Source organism: Tuber melanosporum (assembly GCF_000151645.1).
Source record: "Tuber melanosporum whole genome shotgun sequence assembly, scaffold_19, strain Mel28".
Taxonomy (NCBI): domain Eukaryota; kingdom Fungi; phylum Ascomycota; class Pezizomycetes; order Pezizales; family Tuberaceae; genus Tuber; species Tuber melanosporum.
Genome location: NW_003298852.1, coordinates 380807 through 405533, shown reverse-complemented (window position 1 = coordinate 405533; position 24727 = coordinate 380807). Strand labels below are relative to the sequence as shown.

The window sequence follows — 24727 nt, the reverse complement described above, 5'->3', positions numbered from 1 at the left end:
CGGCTTAATTTTCGCTGGTTATGATGACGGAAAAGCAGACGAGGAAGTGACTTCACAATCACCCATTTTTGCTGATCGCGGACTTAGCACATCCGAGGAAGAAGATGAAGCTCCGCGATACCTTGTTCCGAGATCGAAGGGAAAGCAACCCGAGTCAGCCTCACTGGAATCTGACACTATTGCTGCGGGGCTTGGAAAAGGCATTTCTAAAGAAAAGGGTCTTGCAGCAATGGGCTCTACTTCCAGTAACCTCACGTCCCCGGGGGAGCCTGATGGCGAGAGGGAGAATCGTCACCAATCGCCTCCCCCATCCGAAACCACAGCTGTCCCTGATGCAAAAAAACCCACGGCGGACAATAGTCCGGAGGCAGCTGAAAGAGCAAATAAAGGGGAGCACCGTATTCATACTGCAAAGGCAACCGAATCTCTTCCTGAGGCCTTTCTTTACGAAGAACATATGAAGTCTACTACACCGGGTCGCACTTATAGTAAGAAGAGGCTTCCGAAGTCGCCTCTTAGCGCCAAGAAGTCCTCGGAGAAGAGCCCTGCAGATCGAAAACATGCGGACCAGCCCGATGGAAATACTAGTGGGGAAAATTTGTCCACGCCTCTGCGTCAAAAGAAGAGGAAAGCGTTCGAGTCGCCGAGTGAAGTTGTTGCTAGCGAAGGCGAGGGGCATAAGAAAGATACACCCGGAAAGGACACAAACAAGCGAAGGAAAGTAGGGCCCGAACTCCAAGATACCCCTATGAAGCGGACTGCCGCTACCCCAGCACGCAGAGGGCTAAGAGGCCGAAAAATCGTACATAGCCAGCCTGAGGATTCGGAAGGTGAAGCTCAGGGGGCCGTTCTCGAGTCTCCTCCGCAGAATGAGGGCCCACAGAAGGAAGGCCCACAGGTCCAGCAACAGCCCCAGGAACCGCAAGATGAGGAGCCTTCTATCAAAGAGAAGGAGACCGAATTGGCTTCAACTGCTAAAACACCAAAGCGTAAAGGCCGGAAGAAGCCATCCAACGAGGAAGTGGGTGTCGGTATTCCGCCCGATGAATTGCCGGCAGTTGCGGGGCATCAGGAGTATCAGGAGCGCGCAGGGACCCCGGACGGGGGTCAATCTTCACGGGAGATTACCGGAGAGCCTGAGGCTGGAATGCCAAAGCCAAAGCGTGTCAAGCAACCTGCTACGAGAAAAGGAGCAAGAACTAGAAAGTTATCGGTGGTTTCACCTCCGATAGAGACTCCACAAAAAGAATATGGCGATACTCAGTACACAGTCCCTTCGGATACCCAAACCCAAACCCAAACTATGGACAGAGTTGAGGTCAAGACCCCCAAATCAGTAGGGAAGAGGAGTACGGCAAAACCGAAGAAAACGCCTCTTAGAAAGCGAGGAGCCAGCTCGAGGAACGCAAGCGAGGAGGTCAGCCTAAATGCCGAGCAAGATCTGAACGAGGGAGAGGGCATTAGTGTTAGGACTCGAGAGAGATATGAGGGAGATGCCCCTAGGATTGTGTTTAGCAACAGCGGTCTCGATGGCAAGAAGGTATTTAATCTCGTGCTAATGGAAATATGTAAAGTATGCTGCTAATGTGATTATCTCATTTTTCTCAGGATATCGAAAAATTCCTTCGCGCTGCCGCTGCTAAGAAAATGGACAACGTCAGTGCTCCAGGTGTCAACTTTCTAGTAGTAGGCCCTGGTGAGCTGAAGAGGACGCCTAAGCTAACAATCGGTGTTGCCTTGGGCAAAACTGTGGTTGAGGATCAATGGTTGATCGATAGCAAAGAGATCGGCTATTTTCTGGGTATGTTGCTCTACTGGTTTAGTCATCTTCATTGATCGAATACTAATAAACGAAGATCCTGACCCATATATACCGAATGATCCGCTTCATGAGAAAGAATGGGGTTTCAATTTAGCTGCTGCCGTTAAAAGGGGTCGACAAGGCGGGAACTCCGTTCTTAACGGCTGGAATGTTAACATCACCCTGGCTCTGATCTCCCAACTCAAGGCTGGGAAACAGGAGGAGAGCCTGGTAGAAATGCTGAAGGCCGCTGGTGCCGGAAATATTGCGAAGAAAGCGCCTAGGGGTGCGAAGAAGGACGGGGAGCAGACGCTAGTTCTGGGGAGCGAGAAAGGGGACAATGAAGTCGGCACTTTGGAAAAGTCTGGATGGGCGGTCTTTTCCACTGGAATTGTCGCTCTTAGTGTCCTTAGGGGAAAATTGGATACTGACACAGACGAGTTTCTGATTAAATCTGATGTGAGTTCAGGGATAGCCGGTCAGACCCAGAGGTCAAGGCGGAGGACGAAATAGGTATGCTCTTGGGAGCTGCTCGTTCGATGCCTTCATCGCTGTTGGTACGCTATTGGCCGCCTTGATTTCTTTGCCGTTTAGGTGGTGTGGTATTGGTGGGTGGATGGGTGGGATAAAGGGAATCTTGGCGTTACTGTACTGTATTTGTGCGAGCCGTTTGTATACTATTTAATCTGTCAAATTCCGCCAAATTCTACTGTATTGGATTCTTGTAAAACGCTGTAGCCGTCAAGTATTGTTAATGGGGCTTCTATTTGCTAGGTAATATATTCGCAAGATGATGTCATGATGGTTGATGCGGGAATTGAGGGGTATGATATGTAGCAGCAACCGGCTTGTAAGTAATCTGCCAATGATCTTGAAGCAGGTTTTGACCCCTGAGAACCGCTGATAGGAAAACTCCCCTTATTGACCTTGTAGCTTTTAGGAACAATGCCGCCACTCCAAAATATGGTTTGCTAAGTGACTCTTGCATCACCACTCCAACTTCTTGAGGGGTCGTCCTTGGGGAGTCTCATACTGACATTCACACCTTCACTCACTCTCGCATAACAGTAGAAATCACTTGGAAACACTAGTGAAATTTTTTTTTTGAAACCCCCCCCCCTTTCCCTCCATTCTCCTCAATTCAACTCTTCCATTTGTCGGCCTTAGAAGCAGTGTCTGCTCCATGGGCAATTGTAAAATAAACCGTATCCAGCGGAAAAGGGGGGGAAGTTATATCAGGACCCCAGATCACGCGCCGATATTAAGAGAACCAACAGCAGGGCTACTTTCTGCACACTGCCGTTCAGATGATCTATCACGATCACATTCGCTCCTTTCATTCTAGCCTCTGCGCAAGTTGGTGCGCCCGTGGGAGGACATGGCCCTGTTGTGGGCGGAGCTGATGCCGCGCTGCCAGATGCTGGCACGGCGCCTAATGTAGTTCTAGCTATCATTCTTCCGTTTTTGAAACCGCCTCGGCACTAGCTCCTGGTCCAGTTTTGCCGGGTAGCTCCGCCCCTCTTCCTAGAACATCACCACGGCTCCAGCCGGGTGAGATGTAACGCTTTGCTTTAATGTGGGTGTAGCAACAGTGGCTGATGCTAATTTAATGAGAATAGTATCCCCTGCCCAATCCTTTTCAGAGATTACTACCCCAGAACTTCGCTCTCCTCGCCAGTTATTGTTACATGCTTCAATGGTGTTGGTATTCCGCTTATAGGACTGAGGATTGGGACTGTTTCTGCCGCTTCCTGTTCGCGATATCCCGTGCACTTGGGGCACCAACCCTTCCGAACAGCCTGCCAAGAAACCGAGTTAGCACCAAGTGCCGCATGTGTCGGAATAGCATTTGTTGTCTGGAGTGCGTCATATGCAATGAGTGGCTTGAAGGTTTCATTTCTCGGCCAAGAGTGAGTGGCTTGTAAATGATGGCTGGAGTGGCTGCGCTGGACTAGGGAATTTGTATATACTGGCCCTTGTTGGTGGTGTCCTTCTGTTCTGATAGTAACATGAGATTTTATACAGAGGTACGCGCCCCAAGTTTTGTATATTACCGTACACTACCAGTGGGTGTTGTGTGAGCCTCTAGTGTAACATACAAAACTTATGAGCTGTACCTCCGTAAGGGTTAGCTTCGGATTTCAGGATTGTAGGATGGTCCCATGAGTGATTGGCTGTGATGAGCAATTGGCAACGACTGAATGGGTATAACTTCCCAGAAGACGGAACCAATCTATTCCCCACCCCCCCTCCAGGAACTTTTCTTCCTCCACCAGCCCCCTCAGTTCCACCAGCTCCATAAGCCGCCGGCGGAAACATGAATACTAACACCAACGATAACATCAATAATATCAATAATATCAATAATAACAATATTAACCGCCTCGGAGCCCCCGCTCCACCGGAATGCCCAGTGCTCCTCCTGGCATCAATCCCACCCGTGAAAAACGCATTCTCCCGGACAATCCATCACTAGATGAGCCCAGCGCGTAGAAGGGCTGTATGGATGCGGACCTCACGGATAGGTGTAACGAGTGATAGAAAGTGACTAACAAACTCTGTATCAAGCCCTCGTATTGACGAGACGAGACGACTCGTGGGAGACTTTATCATAGCCTTTATGAACATTTTGTGATGGGCACACGCTCCTACTGGTATTCGTTATTCCAACGAGTGATCTATCCCCGGTTAGCTTCTAGAGCTGTAAGGAGTTCGGTTTCCTCATGAGCATCATAATGGTATCCAAAAACTTCTAATAATTCAATACCACCAGTTATAATGTCAATTAGGCCTACTCACCTCTTGCGCTGAAGGTAGTGAGGGGTGTAGGGGAAAGAGCCGAGATTATTTTGACAGATTTTTCTTTTTCGAGATCTCGTCTAAAAGCTTGAGGGTTATCTGATAATATAGAGTATGATACCTGTATGTCCTTTAGATTGCTGATAGTTTCTTCCCTTGTGGTTTCGTTGTGCTTTAACTTGTGGGGCACATGGCGTTTCCACCGCTGAACGCCCGCCGGGAAATCCGCAAAAGAGTGGACGTGAGTTTTCCAAAAAATCTGATAATTGTGGAGATCCCTTCCGTGAGTATCCCTTCAAGAAAATTACTATTATGCCATTATCGGAACCATCTTTGCTATCCCAATTATCTGCGCCAATATTCCCTCTTGTAAGACTACCTAATTCTACAAAGCAGAAAGTAGGAGATACCGGTACCAGTACTGTAACAGACTAAAATACCACCTCAAAGCACTAGCTAGCGAGAAAGGAAAAGAAAAGAGGGGGAGAAACGGGGGTGAGAAGGCGATAGGGAGAGAAAAGAAAGCACAGGAATCACCGTTCAATAGTAGGTCCAATATTGTCACATCGCGCAACATAGTCTGCCTCCACCTTGAAAACCTCACTTCTCCGCAAACTCTTCATGACGCTGACCTCTGCTTTTTCTTTAACCAGTCCTCTTAAAGCACTCATCAGAAATCCACTTAACATTTCCACACTCCAATTGTCGGGTACAACTTGAAGAACGTGGGTTACGTCAACCCAGCCACCAAACCGCTCTAGTAGATTTCTTGTCTGCTCCATGCACTCTTGGTAATCTTCTAACTTGAGAAATTCGCCAAGAAGTACTGCAAAGAGCGTTTCCTGTTCGTCGCGGTTTGTGATGATTTTCCGTGTCTGGAATATAGATAGCCCCCCGAAGAGACAATAGTTTATTGCGGTATCGAAGTCTTTGAGCCCGTGAGTTAGGAGTCGGATAGCATCCTCGTGGCGTCCTTCTTTCCCGTAGAGTATGACCATCTCTGGAATCAAAACTTCGCGAAATTTAACTAGGCTGCCGAAAATCTTCGGGACGTCGTAAGGGCTTTCACCGCCGAGAAGTTCTAAAAAGCGCAGGCGATCGCGCCACCAGTTTGTCTCTGATGTGCCTCCTGCTCCGTCTGTTCCTACTAGTGGTGGTGAATTGTCCGCAATGAATTCTCCGTACGTTGGCTTTGGTGAAGTAAGTGCTCGGTAGGACTCGTAAGAGTCCCTGAGTCGTTCAGATGCAGAGGGGAGCTCCCCGAGGACCTTTACTAAATCGTCAAGGTATAGAAGTATTAAGTCGTTCGCGTACTTTGTGTTTCCTTTTTCGACTAACTGGCTAACATAAATCCGTACTGCTGCCGGCGCATGCTCTTTTAAGATCTCTAAAACCTTTTCTGGCTCGAATTTTGCTTTTGCTTTATCGTCCGAGAAGACCTGAGTTCCTAATTTGGGATTCCTTGTTGCAAGCCATTTACCAAACTCCTCGACAAGTGACTTATCTTTCAACTTTAAAAGGTAATTCCTCACTTTTTCCTCCCCATCCTCAAACTCTCCTGTTGTGTCTCCTTCTTCTAGAATTCTCTTCCACGTGACCAATACCTCTCGGTACATCTTCCTGTTCTGAAGTAGGATGCTCAAGACATAAAGCCGGCCAAAGCTCCTAAGAAGGTTTGATATAGCCTCGAATTCATCCACGTCTTGATCAACCAATGCATACAACTCGCCTCGTGCGTTTCCCTCAGATACCATAGTGAATCCCTTCTGCGGTAAATACTCGGGAGAATCGAGCATCAACAAAACACGGATCAAGGCAACGTCAACCGTGGCAAATACCTCCTTTTCGTCGGCAATACTACCGAATCCTTTCTTCCGCCTCCAGATAGCTAGGTATCTTTTCAGGAGTAGTAGTATATCTCGTTGATAACCCTCTTGCCGCTCTGCACGCTGAGCGCATATTTCATCGAAGACAAGCTTGATACCCCCATAAACCCATACCCCCCCTTTGCCTAATACAATGTCCCCAACGAAGCCACCTCCAAATATGGCTAGCACAACTCGGGGGTCTACAGCACTCTCTATAAGCGCTTCCTCGGATAATGTGATTTCGTCCGGCTGGATATCGGTTCTTTTGAGTGTCTCTAATCTGAGTAGTTCACCTAGTAGAAGTATGCCGCATTTCTGACGGATATAGGAAACCTCGTGGGGATCTCGTTCAGTGGTTGGTTCGATGGCATCCATTTTGCGGAAAGTCTTCAGAATGTCTCGAACTCTGGTTTTGGGTGTCCCACCCTTGAAAGTTGGTAACAATGAATCCAGCCGCAGCACCAGAGGGCTTTCCACCAAAGCGCATATTCTTTTACCTTTGAAAGCAACAACACTGCTCTCAACAGTCGAAATTCTCTCTGCAATTATCCTTTCTTCGTTGTTCCGCCGACTTAACTCAGGGGACCCGTTATTCCCTGGATGGGGACCGGGTCGTAAATGAAGCGTTTCAAGCCTTAACATTGTCATAGCTGCGCCTATTACCCTCCCCGGTAATCCAATTACTTCACTCAGGCCGAGTTTGAATCCATTATCACCCATCTCCAACAAGCCCTTTTCTTCACCTCCGTCATTTTCACCACCACCCATGTTCCACCTTTGCACTTCGATTGCCCGATTAGCTATGACAGCAATCACCCAAGGGCCCTGCACCAACACATCATCGGGATATTTCTCAAAACTTATGGTACCCCTCGTGACATCCCCTTCCATATTCACGAACAGCCCCACTCCGGGATCTTCCCATGTAGTGCCGGTTGTTAAAAGAAACTCAGAGGGACTAGGAGAGGCTACATGTGGTATCAAAGGCCCTTTCGGAATCATAGTTTTAGTCTTAGCTGGGAATTTGGATTCTGTTGGTGTCGTTTTTGTAGGGGAAATTGGACCTGGGCTTGGAATAGCTGAGGAGACGGCGGAAGGAGCCTTGCTGCTAATTGAAAGGACCTCAAGGCCAGTCTCAGAACGGGCGGTTGGAGATGGCGGCTGCAAACCTGCAGATGGCGAAAGAGGCCGAGAGGGAGTTGGAGATGGAGGTGATAGGTGAGTCGGTTTTGGTGTTGACTTACCACCCCGAGCAGTTGGAATTTTTCCGTGTGAACTTTGTCTGCTTATCTGCCCACGGACGCTACTGGTACTACTAGATCTATTATGAACTGTTGCACTAGATTCCTTGGAAGCAGTAGCAGAGCTATTTCTTCGCTCCCTTGGGGTGAGAGATGATGTCCGAGGGGGGTATGACCCCGATGTTGTCCTGGCATGGGACCCCAAACTCTGCGAAAGGAATTGTGAGGTATTCGACCCTGATTCGGTTGGGCTGGAAGGGCCACTTGTGGGAATGGAGGATATAGGAAATAGTGGAATTTGACGGATATTATCGACGTCCACCAAGGCATAATTCTCGGCCGTAGAAATGCAGGCAATCATATCTCTTCTGACAGCCTCAATAGCGCGAGCTTTGAGCTCGATATCCTTGACCAGTCTTGCAGCCTCCCCTATCCGAATCATCCGCAACTTGCCCTTAGCGAGAACCACGATCAACTTCCCCCTGCCCATATTTGTCTGTCTCCCCTCAGAAGCAGCTACTCTCTCCTCCTCAACTTCATTCAAATCCTGCCCTCCAATAAAGGCAACATCCCTTAGTTTTGGGGCACCGGAAACTGGTGAAAATTCAGGTAAGGTGTAGAAAGAGAGAAAGCCCGCGGAAGATAATACAAGAGCTGTGGAAGTAGTGGGGAGAACAAGAATCTTCTTTATATAAGGTGAGGTAACAGTTGCAGCTGGAGTTGGAGGTGGCTGGGGTCGAGAAGCGAGCATGTATATTGGTTTCGGAGGTTCTACAGAAGCGCTGGGGGTTGGAGTGGCCGGTATAGAGACAAAATGTAATAGCTCATGAGTTGATGTTCCGACATAGAGATTCCCTTCCCAAAACTCCAAACAAGTAATCTCGACGTTGGGATTTTCCGGGGTACCCAATGGGAGGTCATCAACGAGATCCTGAAGAATATATGGACCCACCACGGAAGAGAGGGGAGGCAAAGGAGACTCCATGAAGGGTATATATTGGGCAAACGAGATGAAAGAGGTTGAAGCTTCGATTTGTGGATGGTATCATATTCAGCAACTTTTAGTTACCCGGCCAATGGAACACGATAGGTAACGTGACGCTATTTTACAAGTAGGCTAACCGAGTTGATTATAGTCTAAAGGGAGGAAACAACAAAAGCGAGAAAGAGACAGGAGGAAGTAAATTAATGATCAGAACTTCAGACAGGTTCATGTTTATATCTGCGCGAGATCTCATTCTAATTCCTCCTCAACTTAGAAAACCCCAGAATCTTGTCCCGGGAGTGTCATTGTTCTGCTGTAAATACCAGCAGTTTGGACCATAAGTTAGACTACGGTAGTCTGGAAACCCAACAATTATCTCCCCCTGCCCCTTCCCTCCACTCCTATTACAACCACAACCAGAGTCACGAATCACCAACAATATTACAGAATGGATAAAGATCGATCTAAAGGCCTGTCCCTTCGAAAGAAGCGGAGCGAAGGCAAACGCTCGGCGAAGCCAGTCATCGGTCCACCACGGTACCCAACTTCTAAATACAGTATATTCTCTGAAGCTCCTTGAAGTTAACGATATGTGGATGCGCAGACAGGTCCCCATGCCCCCAATGCCGGGTGCGAAGCTTGGACCAGCTTCAGGGCCTCCGCAGGTTCGTGTTAGAGACAAACAAATGGTTAGTTAGCTTCCGCGCGACCTCACAAGCTATGTCGAGCTAACTAACTCCTTCAAGGTTGCAGATCTTGTCAAACGACGAATGTCTACACGGTTTCCGATGCCTAGTGAACCGGGTGCTAATATCCCAGCCATGCCAAACTTGCCATCGGGACCAAACATGATTGCAGCTGGGGCTGGTGCACGACTCCCTGTGAAGCAACCTGAACGATCTGATGGGGTGAATCTTGACTTGGATACCTTTCGTGATCCAAACTTTAATCCAGATGCATGTACGGCTCCCACCCCTATCGCATGATCCGGTCAAACCGCTTATAATTACTTTCACTAGTTGTCGCCACGGTCTTGGCCAATGCTTCAGATGAGGAAATCCGAGACTACCAACGCCGCCTCAAGGACATCCGTAACCGTACCTCTTCCGATTTACAGAAAAATGTGTTCGTGAACCGAACACAGTTTATCCTTATCTCAAAAGAAATTGATAAGCTCAAGAGTGAGATGCGTGTTCTGCGGAACCTACTAAACGATCTACACAACACCACTAGTTCGCTCAAAACGGACTCCGAGAATTCAAGTACCACAAGTGATCTCAAAGCTAGAAAGGCAGCGAATAGGAGTAGTGTGGCTGATCTCACTGCCTTACATATGAGCCATCTTCAAGCTTTGTGGAAACAAGTTGAAGGGGCACAAAAGTTCCTCCCATCAGTTCCCGGGAGGCATATCATCTTGGAATCCCGGCACTGGGTTGAGTTAAACGCTGCCACTTGGAAGCCTCGACGAATTGTACACATAGTGCTCTTGAACGACCATCTTCTTGTTGCTACCGTGAAGAAGAAGCGAACAGATAACGGAAGCTCCAGCTCTCCTCAGATCAAAAATGTAGCCGAGAGATGCTGGCCTCTTGCTGAAATCGAAATGGTGGACTTATCTCCGAACGACTCCCAAAACGCAAAGAGAGCTCAAGTGTTGAATGCTGTGAACTTGAGAGTAGGGAAAGAATCATTTGTTTATCAAAACGAAGATCTCTCCAAGAAGAGTGAGCTCCTCCGCCAGTTCAAAAAATCTGCAGACGAGCTCCGGAAAGCACTCAGGGCTAAAAGCGAGGACAACCTGCGCAGAAGAGACAGCATGACTTTCCTAGCAGGTCGTGACCCTAGACTTCTCGAGAACGGGGGCCTATTAAATAGTCTTAGCGCGCATGGTTCGACTAGTGCACTATTTACTGTTGAGGGGCAGACCCGTAACCTGAGATGGGTGGAAGCGCAAATGGATGAGTTGGATGAGAAGATTGCGCACCGCCAGTTCGAGGAGGCTGTTGTCGGTGTGGAAAAACTCCGAGGTCTCGGTCGGGCGCTCACGAGCAACAATGCTCTAGTAGCAGAGCTGATCAACTTCAAAGTTGACGAGAGAGCGTCACGACTCGCTACAATAATCACAGCAGACCTGACAGAAAACCCAGCTAAGAAGAGTGCGGTCAAAGCGAATGTCCAATGGCTTGTCAGACTTGATTTTGAGGATCGTGCGCGGGAGGCTTTCCTAGAAGCTAAGTCGGATGTCATCAAGAAACGGACTAGGTAAGAACCACACCAAATTAGAAAGGCACATTCCATAAAGGACACTAATTTAATTATTATGTATAGACAAGTTAGATTTGAGGGTGACGTGCCTCTCTACATCTCCCAAGTTGCTCTTGTACAGTTCACCCTCATCAAGAACACTGTTGAAATATACAATAGCTGTTTCGAATATCGCCTTGCAAGTGCCCTTGTCCGTTGGGCTAAAGAGCGTGCAGACGAGTACATGGATATATTCGAGCGTCAGCTTCACGCCATCGATCAGGATAGTAACGTTTACGGCGATTGCATTGAGATCACGCGGTTACATTCTACCATGCTGGTGGATTGCGGTCTCGACTTTAAAGAATTGAAAGATCCACGATTGAGGGCTAGGAAGGATGATGGTGCTGCAGGTTTGGAACTGAAGTGATTGTTGATTGTTGGATTAGGATTGCTTGCTTGAGGTTGCATACTATATATATAACTCGATAATTGGTACTTGCGCTAAGACGTCCAAAACTCCCTATCTCAGATAGTGGGCAAAGGCGCTGCGCAAATAACTCCCTAACCCCGCTGAGGGAAGGGCCAAGTGCTGGATCCCACCGGCGACCCGAACGTCCTAGCGCGGGTACCAATTGTTCTTACGGTATTTGCTTTTCAGTGGGGGATAGAGTATGTTTGAAATACAGGGATCTTTATTTACTGTTCGAGTCTTTATCCTCCACTTCTTTCTCCTCTTTTATTTAGGCTCTACGATTTTTAGATCTTTAGCTACTACTATTCCTTATTTGCTTTGACAATGGATTGTTCGTAATGGATTTTTAATGAGCTCAAGTAAAATATCGCACTAATAACGAATGAATTTCAAGGATATTTACATTCCACGCGCAACAACTGGCATATGGTACCCACGACATAAGACTAATTACAATGTACAGTACTGTACTACTAGCATCCCCCTCGGGTCTACCGTCTCTGTAGTAATCTTGGAGAATTTGAAGAACTTTAGTTTTGAAGAAGTGTTGTTGAACAATCAAGAGGTTTTTTAGTACACTATAGGAGATTAGATCGCCGGTTGTTGGAGATTAGATCCGTAGAGTGGATTAGATCCGTAGACGATAAGATCGAATTTTTGAGATAGGTTGTTCCAGTACTCGTATACATAATGATGACAAAAAGAAGGAAGTCAGCAAACTTTTAACCCTCCTATGCAATTCAATTCGCCCTATCCACATATCAACCAGCCCGTTAAACCATAGATTACCTCTTCTTATCCCTCTTGGCAACCCTTTTCTGCGCCTTAACATCCTTCTTCAACCTGGCATCAACAATTTTATACCGCCCTTTGACGCCCCTGGGCCTCCCCTGCCCTTTGTTCGGGCCGCGCGCAACCACAACCTTAACCTTTGCCTTGAGCTTCTTCTTCCCCGCCTTAGCCATCAACTTCGTAATATTCGCCGCCTTCTCCTTCTCCGTCATACCCTCCTCATCCGCCATGAGCGCGCTCTTCTTCCGCAGCTTCTCAAGTCGCTGTGCAGCCTTAAACTTCTTCCGGTCCTTCGCTTCCCGGACTTTCTTGATGGGCCGGGCGTTGAGCGCGCGGAGTTTCTCCTTTATGGCGGCGGCCCCGGCCGCCGTGATGGGCCGGTTGGGCTTCGAGTGCTTATTCTCGTCGTCCAGGAACCAGTCCGGTAGGCCATCGCGGTCGCGGAAGGAGTATTTGTTAAAGCCGTCATCAATTATGTTGGCTTCAGCGGAAGACTTGCCCGTCGCAAGGCGCTGGGCGAGGGACATTGCCTCGGCAGTTATTATCTCGATGTCTGGGGTGAGTGGGTGTTAGTTAGGTGTATGCAAAGGTGCAGGGAAGGGTGAAGCACCGATTTTCCCATTCTTCATGGGCTCTTCTTCGGCGTTCCAACTGTCGTCTTTTTGGGCTTTGACAATCTCGATGCCGGTTTCTGCGTCTCCCTCTTCTTCGGTCCCAGAGCCATCGCCCATCCCCGCTTCGCCGCCGCCATGCAGTACATTGGTGGAATTTTCGATGGAATAATCTTCCATTTCGGTGTCATCACCAACTTCTTCGCCTTCACCTTCTTCCTCACTTTCTTCCTCTTCTGAAACACCGAATGCAATATCCTGAAAGATATCCTGATCGAAGAACATTGCTGCCTTTTTACTCAGCCCATCCTCGCCCCTAATATCGCGGCTATCAAGGTGTGTGGTAAGCTTTTTGGGCCCAAATTCTTTGTCCTCGTCGTCACCGTCTTCGCTGCTCTCGGAGTCATCAATGGCAACTCCGTCGTCAGATGATTCGGCATCTGACTTGATGCCTTCCCATTCGCCATCTTCGTGCTCTTGCCGGGATCTCTTGGCCTTGAATTTTGCGTCGGTTTCTGCTTTCTTTTCTTTGTATCGCTCATACCTGTCATATATTGGTGCGTTATCCAGAGTGTGAGAGATAAGGGGAAACATACATTCCGTCCAACTCAGCCTCCAGCCTATCTGCAGTCTCATCCTCGCTATCATCATCCGGCGCATCACCCATGTAGGTGTCCTTCCTGGTGCGGTTACGATCCTCCTCAATCACAAGGCTCATTTTGCCCTTTGTTATTTTATCTAAAGCACCAGCTCTATCGATGTTCTTGATAGCAAACATAGATTCATTTTCCACGCCTTGCCCCAAGCCGATATCTGTAGGAGTAGTCATGTGTAATTGAAGACGGACAATTTCTTTCTGCTTCCTCTCGTTCTCTCTTCGCCGTGAGCGCCTCTTTTCGCCCGCCTCTTTCATTTTTAGGCGCTCAAGCTCTTCTTCTATTTGGATTTCTTTGTCCATTGGAACGATTTCGGCGATTTCCGTAGATTCTACCATTGCATTTGTTTTCTTGACTGCCAGGCCGAACTATGGCGATATTAGAGTTGCGGGATTTTTTAAAGGCTATTAGATACATACCTTTTCTCTCACAGACAGACGCCACCTGAGCAACGCTCGGAATTCCTTCTTACCAAGAACTCGTAGATCCTCACAGCAATACCTAATCTCCTTTGTGGTCTCAGGCATTTTTGAGATAGCTGCGATTGCAAGATCACCACCCTTCCTCTCCTCAAAGGAAAGTCTGTTCAAGCTACCAAGCATCTGAATCGGGTCCGTGGCCTCAATAAACTTGTTAACAGGCGCTTCCTTGAACTGCAAATAATCACCCTCCTCATATCCGTCCCTCTTCCTCTTCCTAATCTCAGGATTAAACACCTTTGCCTCATTATTCGGAGTCGGATCCGGCAACTCCTCAAACACAGTCCTCGGGTCCAAAAACTTTGGATCAACTCTCTTCGGTGCCTTATACCCTTTGCACACAACAAAGATTTCCGCAGAAACACTTCTAGAAGACGGCGGCTTCGTAGCCTCAACCTTGGTAAACAATTGATTAAAAACCCACATCAGATTATTAAAATCCCTCGACCTAAACACCTTGGTCACGAATGTCCCCCCTTCAATCAAGAACTTAGTTGCAAGCTTCAGAGACTGCAGCACCAATTCCGCCTGTGTAAATGCATCTTGAACCCAAGCTGTACCAACGTTCGGCGCACCGTCGTGAAGTACTGTATCAGCCTTCCAGGTCTTCAGGTGGCCCCGAAGCGTAGCCCGACACTTATCCGTCGTGATGTCACTCTGGAAGGTAATGACCCGGGGAATGGCTTTTATTGGGGCAAGATCAACACCAACAATTAGGGAGTTGACAGGCATGCATTCCGCCGCTACCTGACACCAGGAACCCGGTGCTGCGCAGAGATCTATAAGAACTTTGGACTTTTCGAGGAAGTTGTATTTCTTATTTAGCTGAATTAGCTTGAAAGCTGCACGCGCTCGATAGCCTTTTTGTTTGGCAAGTTTGTACCTGTTGCGCTATTAGCTGCATTTCTTTCCTCCTTAAATATTTCATGGGCTGATGATAGTGGAGGACGTGGGGGGTACCATTTGTCGAGACGACCTTTTCCATGCTGAAACCGAGAGATTGGTTAATATAGAGTGAGGTTATGGGATTAGAAGCTATGCGCACCTTCTTTTGAATCGCCATCTTGGGAAAAGAATGATCGTTGACGAATTATGGGTTGTGTGTGAATAGAGGTGTCAAGACCGGGTGGGTTTAAAGTTTTTTTTTTTTTGTGGGAGAAAACCGTTGCCAAGATTTCATGCAGAATTTCAGGAGAGCCTCATTCCCTGGCTTGGAGATCACGGATTCTTCACTCTACTGGAAACTGATAGTACCGGAAACACATTTGTGTTATTATATTCTAACATATTATTATATTATTCAAAGTCAGCATAATTCAATCCTTCTTGAAGGTGTCAAATAGTAAGCAATCAAGATAAAATCCTAGTATCATACTTGTGAAATATTATGAAATTTCATTCAGGCAATTTCATATGGTCACAACCCATTATTATAACATTTCTGTATATCTTTTATACCCTATGACCACTTAGTATCATATCTGTAACGTTCCCCAAATTAATATTTTATTAATTTTGTTGTCAACTTTTTGCCCTTGCCCTGATCTTATCTATCTTGTCTTGTCTTCTCGGCGACCAGCCGTGATCCAAGAGTAGAATACCCAATTAAGTTAGGAAGTATAATATGCTTTCGAAAGAGTTTGTGAAAGTTCCGCAAAGGATCAGCGATTGAACTGGCGTGGACTGGATGGGACAGCATGCACAATGATACTAGACCCGGCAATAGGAGTAATTTCTCTTAGTATCATACATTAAATTTTGTGGACAGCCGTGGTACTGTACCTCCCGCGCCAAATTTATGACCGAATCGGCCCCAGTGAATGCTACGGCGATGGAGTCGATACTCGCTATGTAACAGGCGAATTCTAAGCCCCAGCTATAATCCTTATTAACTCTTGAGATTGCAGATATCAAGACTGGGGCATCCTTACCCCGTGGTGTTTATGGAAGTGTCTGAAGCAAACTCGGAGGGTAGTCTTGGAAGGGACGTAATTCGGGTAGTACAGTACCTGTACAGCATGCCTGGCCAGATATCGCTAGAGCTTCAACTATCTTTTCACTTACACTTCCACAGCCAATTTATCAAGTAGTGTCGGGCTATCCCTTGGGCGGTGTGAAACAGTCAAATTCGTGCCCAGCTGATCTTTGCCTAATAGAAACAACACTATCCCGGAAAAAGGAAGGTCTGAATGTAAGAATGCAACGTCAATTCCTCTCAATCAGTCAAGGACAACGGTGAAGTTCCCAATTGCTCAAGTCGATACCATGCCTTCTTCGGATAAAGCACGAAACCCTCTCTCTTCCATCTCTCTGAATTCTGCCGGCAAGGCGAATTCAACAATCAAGCAAAAGAATCGAGTGATAAGACAACCTTATACACCGCTCCGTCCACGTAAGGACCATGTTGGGGAGCCATTGCTCCCATGGAAAGACTCCGGGTCCGAAGTTACTGGGTTGAGAGTCTTTGAACTCTTTTGGGATTCTGAAGTCATTGATATACTGGTAAATGGGACAAATATGTATGCTAAGGAAAAAGGTGCTGTGGGAAGGAAGCAAAGCAACTTGAATACAGGAGCGGGAGTGAGTTCTTCAGTGGGAGTGCGTGCCTGGGGCGGGCCATGGAAGAAAGTAACTGGGTCAGAAATAAGGGTGTTTTTGCCATTCCTGATCTATATGGGAGCAAAGCGCGAGTGCGGGAGCAGAGGATATTGGAAAAGAGGAGGAGAGAGAGGTATTTTTCAGGCGATGAGTTCAGAACGCTTCAGTTAGATCAAGTGGTATTTACACATATCCGATCCGAAAATACAACTCTCACGCCCTGAGTGGTTCAAGAAGCTTGAGCCACTCAATACCATGATTCGAGATCGCTGTCAAAAATACTATTTCCCGGCCTTGAATGTTACCATCGATGAGATGATGATACGATTTGGTAGCCGGAGCTTCCATACCTACCGTATGCCAAGTAAACCCATCAAGGAGGGATACAAGGTGTTTGCCCTCTGTGATGTAGGTTGTACATACAGCTGGATCTTCGCTTCTCGATCAGATTTTTTTGCTGATCTAGTACCTCAAAAAGATCTTACACCAACAGGAGCCACCGTGTTCCAAACCACTACTAGCCTGCCCTACACCTCCGGATACCATTTTAATATATACATGGACAACTGCTTTGCCTCCCAGCAGCTAATGATAAGGCTTAGAGACTTAGGCATTGGTGCTTGTGGAACCGCTAGAGTTAATGCATCCTCCTTCCTTTCGGACCTCCAAGATGAGAGAAAAAACATACCTTGGAATGAGGTCAGCAGTGGATCTGCTGATCCAGAAGGAAAAGTGCTCGCTCTGCAGTGGCAGGATAACCGTGCTGTGCATTTTCTAAGCACTATCCATTCTGCGGAGGAGAGGGTTATTTCTGAGTGAAAGAAGCCACGACAATCAAGCAGCAATGGCCCTGCTATCCGCCGTGTTTTTGGTTCTCATGAGCGAGCTCATGTGCCCATACCCACTATCACAGACGACTACGATCACTATAAAGTCGGAGTCGATGTAGCGGACCAGTACCGTAGTTACTATTTTACACAGTTAAAATGTCTACGCAACTGGCCCCCTATCTTCTACTGGCTTTTAGATACAAGTGTAATTAATTCTTACCTTCTGTTATGTCGTCTTTCTTCCTCCTCCCATGCTCCTTCTTCCTCCTGCGCCCCTTCTTCCTCCCATGCCCCTCACCTTGGCTCTTCACGGCTTTTTCAGAAAAAACTTGCCAAATCGATCATTACCTTGTACGGCCAAAAGCAGCACCGGGCACGTAAGTCATACCACCAAAGAAATACCACAACCCCCCGCTTTAGTTTACAGCAACACCATACCTCTCTACCTTCCCCCAGTGGTGACCAGAGGCAACATAAATTTGCCTCTCTCAGAGGACCTGGATTAGAATGTGCAGAGTGCCGCTTCACCCAACGGGGTATGAAGTAAAAAGGATGCCGTGCACCCCGATCGCGCTATGGCTGTATGGGGCTGGGATGCGATTTTTCTCTCTGCCGAAATTGTTTTGATATCAGGCATAAGAATCTCCCCTCCTAGTGGGATCTCTATGCTTTATTTTCGTCTTTCCTTTTGCTTTATTTTCTGTTGAGTATCATACATAATGAGTATCGTGCATAATCTTGCCAGTATACAAGAGTTGGTGGGCGACAGGGTTTATTTGATATCGCTCGCAGTATTAATAAGCGCCAAGTACCTCCTTTCGGACTAGTCCGGGTGGGCGCGAATTTGACTGTTTCACACCGCCCAAGGGATACTGTACTGTACAGGTAAGGTGGTGCAACCCGTCGCAATACCTACTATAGTCTACAATGTGAAGACCAACTGCCTAGGTAGTCGGTGAGATTCGCCTAGCCACTATGATGTCCAACTCTTTTGATACTCGTAGTCTATGATTAGTTTCCGGGTCTAGTCCACTAGCGGAACACTACCAATATCATACTCAAAACACCCCGCGATGTCCTCCTAAGCGATAGAACCATTCCCGGCAAAAGAGAATGGGCTTGTGATGGATTAGCTGTTGGATGTGTAGCATATGATTTGATCAGAGTAATGATACAAGATACCTTAGCCGTGAATACGGTATTTTATAATGTAAGAAAACTAGTGGAAAGTCTCTAGAACTAACGAAGAATGCGGTAACCCACCAACGCCGACTGATAGCTATGCCCCCCCCCCTATTGCCTGAAAAATACGAATACCGGAGTAAAGACAGAAAGAAAAAGAAACACAGACATCACAGCTCCTCGGCCTCAGCCAGCTCCCTCAACCTTTCCGCTTCGTATTCCTCTCTACCCATAGAGAGGATTTCTTCCCCGCCATGACTAGCGCCACCCCTGCTCTTCGTGCCCTTCCTCTTCCGGCCCTTTTTGTTCTGATCCGCTGCTGCTGCCGCCACTGCATCATCCCCGGCGCGCATTGCAGCATTCGCGTTTTCTTGCCGTTCGCGTTCCATAGCTGCTGCATGGCCTATTGCGGCCTCTTCTTCAGCTTCGTGAGCTTCCCGGATCTTTTCGAGCTCGTCTTCAACTAACTGAGGGTCGCCGATCTCGAGCTCTGTCATTTCAGAATATTCCGTAACATCTACACCCTGATTAACGAATGGTTCTTCTAGATGATGCGCAGTGAATACTAACTAATTGGCACCCGAGTCCTCAAGGCGTCGGTGATTCTCTGGGGATCCTTCCGTTCTTCATTGAGGTACTTTTTCCTCAACTGTTGTCTGTTTCTGCCCGAGAATAATTTTGATATAATTTCAAAGTCGGTGCCAAACATGGACAAGGCATTGTAGAATTTATCCGTCTCTTCTGCATCCCATCTCTCGGATCTCTTGTGTTTGCTATATGTCGCCGATGTAATACGACGGAATGCCATGTTCTCCTCAACGACTTCCATAGACCCCTCGTCGATGGGATTGCGCTCGTGAGAGTTCACTTGAATGGACTCCTGGTCAAGAACAAGTTCGCCATTAACCATTCGCATTTGCGGAGCGCCGGCTCTTGGAAGACTGTAATATCATATGAATTCTGGTCATTAAACAAGAGGAAACAAGGTTTATCATACCTTTGCCCCCCATTGGCCAGTCGTTCAGTTCCTTCCTCCGCTGGTTCTTGCTCCACTTCTTCACCAGCAGCTTGCTCAAAATCGAGAGCTGTCTTTGCAGCCTTATCATCGCCGGCCGGTTTCGTCCAGTCCATTTGTTCAAGCTCTATAAAGCGTTTAGACTTTCTGCCAATTCTGATGTCTCGACACAGATCCTTCATCTTGATGACAGATGGAGTTATCTCGCGCTGCTCTCCATCTTCAGGGGACGGTGCACGATAGCGGCCGCCAGGCCTCTTTTCGTTGGGCTTGCTGGGTTCCCTTGGTTCCTTTGGAGATTTTTTAGCTGCGGGTTTTCGGGGGCGGCGAGACTTTTTTGGTTTACTAGGTTTGTGTGGATCTTCATATAAGGTGTTATCTGAATTATCTCCTTCAGTATTAACTTCCGTTCCACCAGCTATTCCTTGTTCACCGCCTTGCTCTTCCTGCTCTCCTTCTACTTCTTGTACCTCCTGTGCTTCCTGTATTTCATCGATGTTATTCTCCGCGGCCCTGAGTCTCCCTCGCGTTGCCCTCCGCTTCTTGGGTAATCGATCTTTGGCAACCCTAGCTCTCCGCTTCCTTGGAAACTTCGCTACCTTTTCAATTGTAGGCGACTCTCCTCCATCAATGTTCTCGCCAGAATCTTCCGGCTCAACAACTGATAGACCTCCTTGGCTGACTTCCTGCGTCTCTTGGGTTGCAGCAATCCCGGAATCCCGAAACGCACGCATATCTACTGTCCCTCCCAACACGGTAGCCAGCCATGCACTTGGCCTCGCATTCGCCATTCTCAAAGCTTCTGGCGACCTCTCTGTAGAATTGAGTCGTGCTGTTGGTGCCCCTTCAGGGGCGGCAGCTCGTACCCTTGGTATCCCCCGGCTCAACGAAGACTGCACAATAGGGACTCCCGAGCGTGATGGTGAAGAAGAGACCTCCGCGCTCGTCTGCCGGATGGATGGTATCCCATTTCTGCTCTTGGCTCGGATTGCAGGGACCGAAACTTGGCGTCTCGGGGACTCAAGTTCTGCTACGGGTGCCCCATTGCGCGTTTCTGGATGTGATGGTGGTGGCGCTATAGCCTGTGGTACAAGTAGAGGGGCTGGTGGTGCTGGAGGTTCCTCGGGGGGTTGCGATGGCTTTCTCGGCGAAGGGGGAGTTGGATTAGAAGGGCTCGAGCGGGCAGCTGCTCCAGGCCGTGGACGGACTTTCGCCTTCGGCACAAATTTGTTCTTTGATTTGTCTGATGGAGTCAGACCATAGGCCGTAAGGAAAAGGGTTGAACATCAGGGTCGGGTAAATACTCACTTACTACCGAACTCATGACGGCGATTTCCAGCGGCACATCCAACTGCACGAGTGTGATTTGTGAAGATGAGAGTGCAGTCTAAATTATCGGTAGTGGGGGCAGTGGGGGGTCGACACCAGGAGACGAATGGAAAGTACGCTTGGCAGGGTAAGTCTCGGCCCTTCGCAGAGCCGCGTTACCCAAGTGCCAGCATCTTTTCAACATTGAAATTCGATGACTACTACCCCCAGGCTAAGGTATTCCTACAAGTAGAGCTTGACCAACCGCTACAACTGGACAAAATGGCGATGAGAGTTTTGCTCGACACTAATATGGTGATTGCTTTCCACGAAATAAGCCTTAAATTATGCTTACTTTTATTCAAATTAAACAGGGCAGCATCGAGCTCGAGCTATATAACGATCATGCTCCAAAAACCTGTCGGAACTTCGAGGGCTTGGTCAAACGGGGTTACTACAACAGCTGTATTGTGAGTTCAACGGTTATCTCTCCCCTAGTGACAGAAATTGATACCTCGAATATAGTTCCACCGAATAATTCCAGATTTCATGATCCAAGGCGGCGATCCAACTGGAACAGGGCGAGGTGGTTCTTCGATTTATGGCGGAAAGTTTGAAGAGTGAGGTGCACTAGCGAGACCCTAATCATATAGCCACACTTGCTGATGAAATTATACTTGTTAATGAAATCACAGCGAGATTCACAAAGACCTTAAACACACCGGAGCCGGAATTCTCTCCATGGCCAATTCAGGCAAAGACACTAATGGGTCTCAATTGTGTGCTTAGATTTTTGATTAATGGATGGAATAGAGGCTAATTCTTAGCAGCTTTATCACGCTTGCACCTACACCATGGCTAGATGGGTCACATACCATCTTTGGACGCGTTTCAGCAGGAATAAGAATTGTGCAGCGGATGGGAATGGTCCAAAGGGATAGGGAAGATAGACCGGTTAAAGACGTGTTCATTATCAAAGCTCGCATCGTGGAGGAGGGAGAGGAGGGAGAGGAATGATTGGAGTGCCTGCTATATACCAGAACTACATGACATTGTATGATGATATGTTAGTTTAATAATTGAACACAGGGCTCGGCTTTAGTGAGCTAATTGTGCCCAGCTGCAATCCATACCCAAGGGACGAGAGAGACTGAACCCAAGCACTCGCGTCAGAACAAGTAGTCTAAGTGTTAGGGATCCGAAGCGCGAATGACGGGGGTTGTAGCACAAGATATCAATCGCTTTAGCCATCCTGCAAGATCTATGTGGAGGCTACGGTAGAGGTAACTTTAGCCCCTGTTTGGCAAGAATGGAACCATTCCATATGGGGACCGTTTCCCATACAAAATGTCCATTTCGAAACGGAAGGAAAAGGAACGACAAGAATTTTTGTATGAGAAACGGTCGCCGAACGGAACGGTTCCTTTTTCGCCAAACAGGGCCTTAGAAGACTATGTATAGCTTATTTCCCTTGCATAATCTAGAAAAGGTAACCCATTCTCAGAACTACCAAGGTTGTGGTATCATAGAAGTAACTTTACATATCATACTCCGAGTGACAGGAGTCTGGAATAGGGTATAGGGTTTGCATTACCCAAGCTGTAGAGGGTGTGTGGCGAAGACGTCATTAATTTTATGATCAACTCTCCCCCACTCCCATTCAAATGTTTCACACTCTCTTCAACCCTCGACAGATATACTCAATTGGCTCTATTATCACTAGAAAAATGCATATAAAATCTATTCCTATGTGTTTGTTGACCCCGGCAATTGATTCTAGCTGCTTATATCCAATTCTCACACCTCGCCTAGGGACGGGAACCAGTGACAACTACTCTTACTTGATCATTGATGATAAGACAAAGGATGCTATGATTGTGGACCCTGCGCACCCCCCGGAGTATGTCGGGAATCAAGTAGACTAGGGGAAAGGTGTTATGCTAACTTATTTCAGGGTGCTCCCTGTCCTTGGGAAGGAGATCTCCGAAAACGGGATTAACCTGAAAGCTATCATCAACACTCACCAGTAATTATTCCAAACTGGCTACAGGTAAAAGCGGTGCTAACCTTTCATGCAGTCATCGCGACCACGCTGGCGGCAACAATGGAATAGTAAGTGCTGTTCAGAGAACATCTTTTGGTTCCTCAAAGGCCGACGTAATCTAGCTGGAAAAATATCCCCAACTTCAAGTACTGGGTGGAAAAGACTGTGAAGCAGTAACGCGCAAGCTGGCAGACGGGGAAACCTTCAATATTGGCGAGGGAATAATGGTAAAGTCGTTACACACGCCATGCCACACACAAGATAGTATCTGCTACTATGTGGAGGATTCAGGGGATAAAGCGGCCTTCACGGGTGATACCTTATTTATAGCTGGTATTAGTTCCTAGAACCTGACAGAACTACGCTTATCAGACGGATTATTAGGATGCGGGAGGTTCTTCGAAGGGACAGCAGAAGAGATGCACAAGGCACTCAATACTACGCTCGGCTCGTTGCCAGATGACACGAAGGTTTACCCGGGGCATGAGTAAGCTGCCCTCTTACATGGCCTACCGGTAAGTGAGTTGGTTCTAAGAGAACTCAGGTACACGAGATCCAATGTTCGCTTTGGGAAATCCGTCATTTGTTCACCGGCGATACAGAGTCTGGAAAAGTTCTGTGAAGAGAATACGGAGACCCAAGGCAAATTCACCATTGGTGATGAAAAGGTAGGAAGGATGTTGGAAAATCCATCGACGCCTTCACTGACACTGAATGTCTAAATAGGAGCACAATGTCTTTATGCGTGTTGATGTAAGTTCTCGGCTCGTTCCCCCCTTCTGTGAGTGGTGCTAATATGCAACTTAGGACCCCGCTATCCAGGAGAAGACAGGAGAAAAAGATTCGGTCAGCGTTATGAAGAAGCTTCGTGAGATGAAGAATAGCTTCAAGTAATTGCCACAACTTTGCTTGCAACCCTGGCTCCCCTTAGCAATTGTTTGGCTGTGTGGGCCGACGGAGAATTTGGGGCTGTTGTAGCATCACTGTACTGGAAATGCAATTGGAGCGGAGAAAAGACTGATTCCAAGTGTTGTTTCCCCCCAATGAAGTTGGACACCATTCCGTCAAGACCGCAGAAAGGATTGCCTCAATACCCCAAATCCTTCCTCATGGATTATGATTCGGTATCCAATACGCCCCCGTGGACGTTTGCACAGCTCTCCAATAGTGCAAGCATACAATTAAAAATGAGGTCAAAAGGTATGTCAGTATTAAAGACAATACGAATAATTTTTACAACCCGTAAATCCCTCCTGCGTGTTAGAGCGTGAGTTATCAAACCTGCCTCCACCGCCGGAAATTCCCACTGGTGGTGGTCTCGAAATTTAGTTAGACTAGTCTAGCTATGATACAGAATTTAAGATTGAATAGGCAAGGCCATGTTTGGCAAAAATGGAGCCATTTCATTTCCCCATACAAAGTGACTACTTCCTTCCTTTTGGATTGCAATTGGTATTTGGCAAATCAGAAACCTATTGACTATTCCATTCTGATAACCAAACAGAACCATTAAAATTTCCAATAGAACTGCCCCCCCCGCAAACCCTAATAAAACAAATTTTCATATCTGTATAAAATATAGTTTAAGAAATTGTATAATATCATATGAGTGTAGTTATGCGAAAAAGGTACAACTTTGAAAATGCAACGAATACAATTGAATTCATAATATTATAACATAATAAAAAAAAAGATAGATATTTCAAAATATAGACTTTATTGGTCTATAGGAAACTCAATTTTCTTGAGAAATATTTTTTGGGTCTATCAAAGGATACCCCACTCTACATGCTAGAGAA

The 24727-nt window shown here is 47.2% G+C and overlaps 8 protein-coding genes; 3 read left to right on the top strand and 5 right to left on the bottom strand.

Moving 5' to 3' along the window:
- Positions 1 to 1260: 1260 nt before the first annotated feature.
- GSTUM_00005340001 (uncharacterized protein) lies at positions 1261 to 2401 on the bottom strand (the record flags this gene model as incomplete). XM_002837425.2 has 1 exon in its annotated part: positions 1261 to 2401. Exon 1 carries the CDS (start codon positions 1459 to 1461, stop codon positions 1261 to 1263), a length of 201 nt encoding a protein of 66 aa, XP_002837471.1. The 5' UTR covers positions 1462 to 2401.
- Positions 2402 to 4894: 2493 nt separating this feature from the next.
- On the bottom strand, positions 4895 to 8694 carry GSTUM_00005339001 (uncharacterized protein; the record flags this gene model as incomplete). XM_002837424.2 has 1 exon in its annotated part: positions 4895 to 8694. One exon carries the CDS (start codon positions 8692 to 8694, stop codon positions 5134 to 5136), a length of 3561 nt encoding a protein of 1186 aa, XP_002837470.1. The 3' UTR covers positions 4895 to 5133.
- A 183-nt stretch (positions 8695 to 8877) lies between these two features.
- GSTUM_00005338001 (uncharacterized protein) lies at positions 8878 to 11756 on the top strand. XM_002837423.2 has 5 exons: positions 8878 to 9231; positions 9299 to 9383; positions 9441 to 9654; positions 9714 to 10956; positions 11023 to 11756. The coding sequence occupies exons 1-5, from the start codon at positions 9143 to 9145 to the stop codon at positions 11366 to 11368; spliced, it is 1977 nt and encodes a 658-aa protein (XP_002837469.1). The 5' UTR covers positions 8878 to 9142; the 3' UTR covers positions 11369 to 11756.
- Positions 11757 to 12041: 285 nt separating this feature from the next.
- Positions 12042 to 13101, bottom strand: GSTUM_00005337001 (uncharacterized protein; the record flags this gene model as incomplete). XM_002837422.2 has 3 exons in its annotated part: positions 12042 to 12758; positions 12816 to 12989; positions 13062 to 13101. 3 exons carry the CDS (start codon positions 13099 to 13101, stop codon positions 12199 to 12201), a joined length of 774 nt encoding a protein of 257 aa, XP_002837468.1. The 3' UTR covers positions 12042 to 12198.
- Positions 13102 to 13115: 14 nt separating this feature from the next.
- On the bottom strand, positions 13116 to 15053 carry GSTUM_00005336001 (uncharacterized protein; the record flags this gene model as incomplete). XM_002837421.2 has 6 exons in its annotated part: positions 14997 to 15053; positions 14912 to 14937; positions 13892 to 14834; positions 13510 to 13840; positions 13413 to 13436; positions 13116 to 13360 (listed from the first exon to the last, which is right to left on the bottom strand). The coding sequence occupies exons 1-6, from the start codon at positions 15012 to 15014 to the stop codon at positions 13116 to 13118; spliced, it is 1587 nt and encodes a 528-aa protein (XP_002837467.1). The 5' UTR covers positions 15015 to 15053.
- Positions 15054 to 18731: 3678 nt separating this feature from the next.
- On the bottom strand, positions 18732 to 20988 carry GSTUM_00005335001 (uncharacterized protein; the record flags this gene model as incomplete). XM_002837420.2 has 4 exons in its annotated part: positions 20885 to 20988; positions 19559 to 20819; positions 19132 to 19502; positions 18732 to 19078 (listed from the first exon to the last, which is right to left on the bottom strand). The coding sequence occupies exons 1-4, from the start codon at positions 20898 to 20900 to the stop codon at positions 18732 to 18734; spliced, it is 1995 nt and encodes a 664-aa protein (XP_002837466.1). The 5' UTR covers positions 20901 to 20988.
- A 139-nt stretch (positions 20989 to 21127) lies between these two features.
- GSTUM_00005334001 (uncharacterized protein) lies at positions 21128 to 21990 on the top strand. XM_002837419.2 has 4 exons: positions 21128 to 21354; positions 21410 to 21504; positions 21580 to 21663; positions 21715 to 21990. The coding sequence occupies exons 1-4, from the start codon at positions 21232 to 21234 to the stop codon at positions 21899 to 21901; spliced, it is 489 nt and encodes a 162-aa protein (XP_002837465.1). The 5' UTR covers positions 21128 to 21231; the 3' UTR covers positions 21902 to 21990.
- Positions 21991 to 22545: 555 nt separating this feature from the next.
- On the top strand, positions 22546 to 23955 carry GSTUM_00005333001 (uncharacterized protein). XM_002837418.2 has 9 exons: positions 22546 to 22636; positions 22697 to 22784; positions 22839 to 22910; positions 22963 to 22996; positions 23051 to 23261; positions 23313 to 23415; positions 23473 to 23596; positions 23655 to 23681; positions 23736 to 23955. The coding sequence occupies exons 1-9, from the start codon at positions 22612 to 22614 to the stop codon at positions 23820 to 23822; spliced, it is 771 nt and encodes a 256-aa protein (XP_002837464.1). The 5' UTR covers positions 22546 to 22611; the 3' UTR covers positions 23823 to 23955.
- The last annotated feature ends 772 nt before the right edge of the window (positions 23956 to 24727 follow it).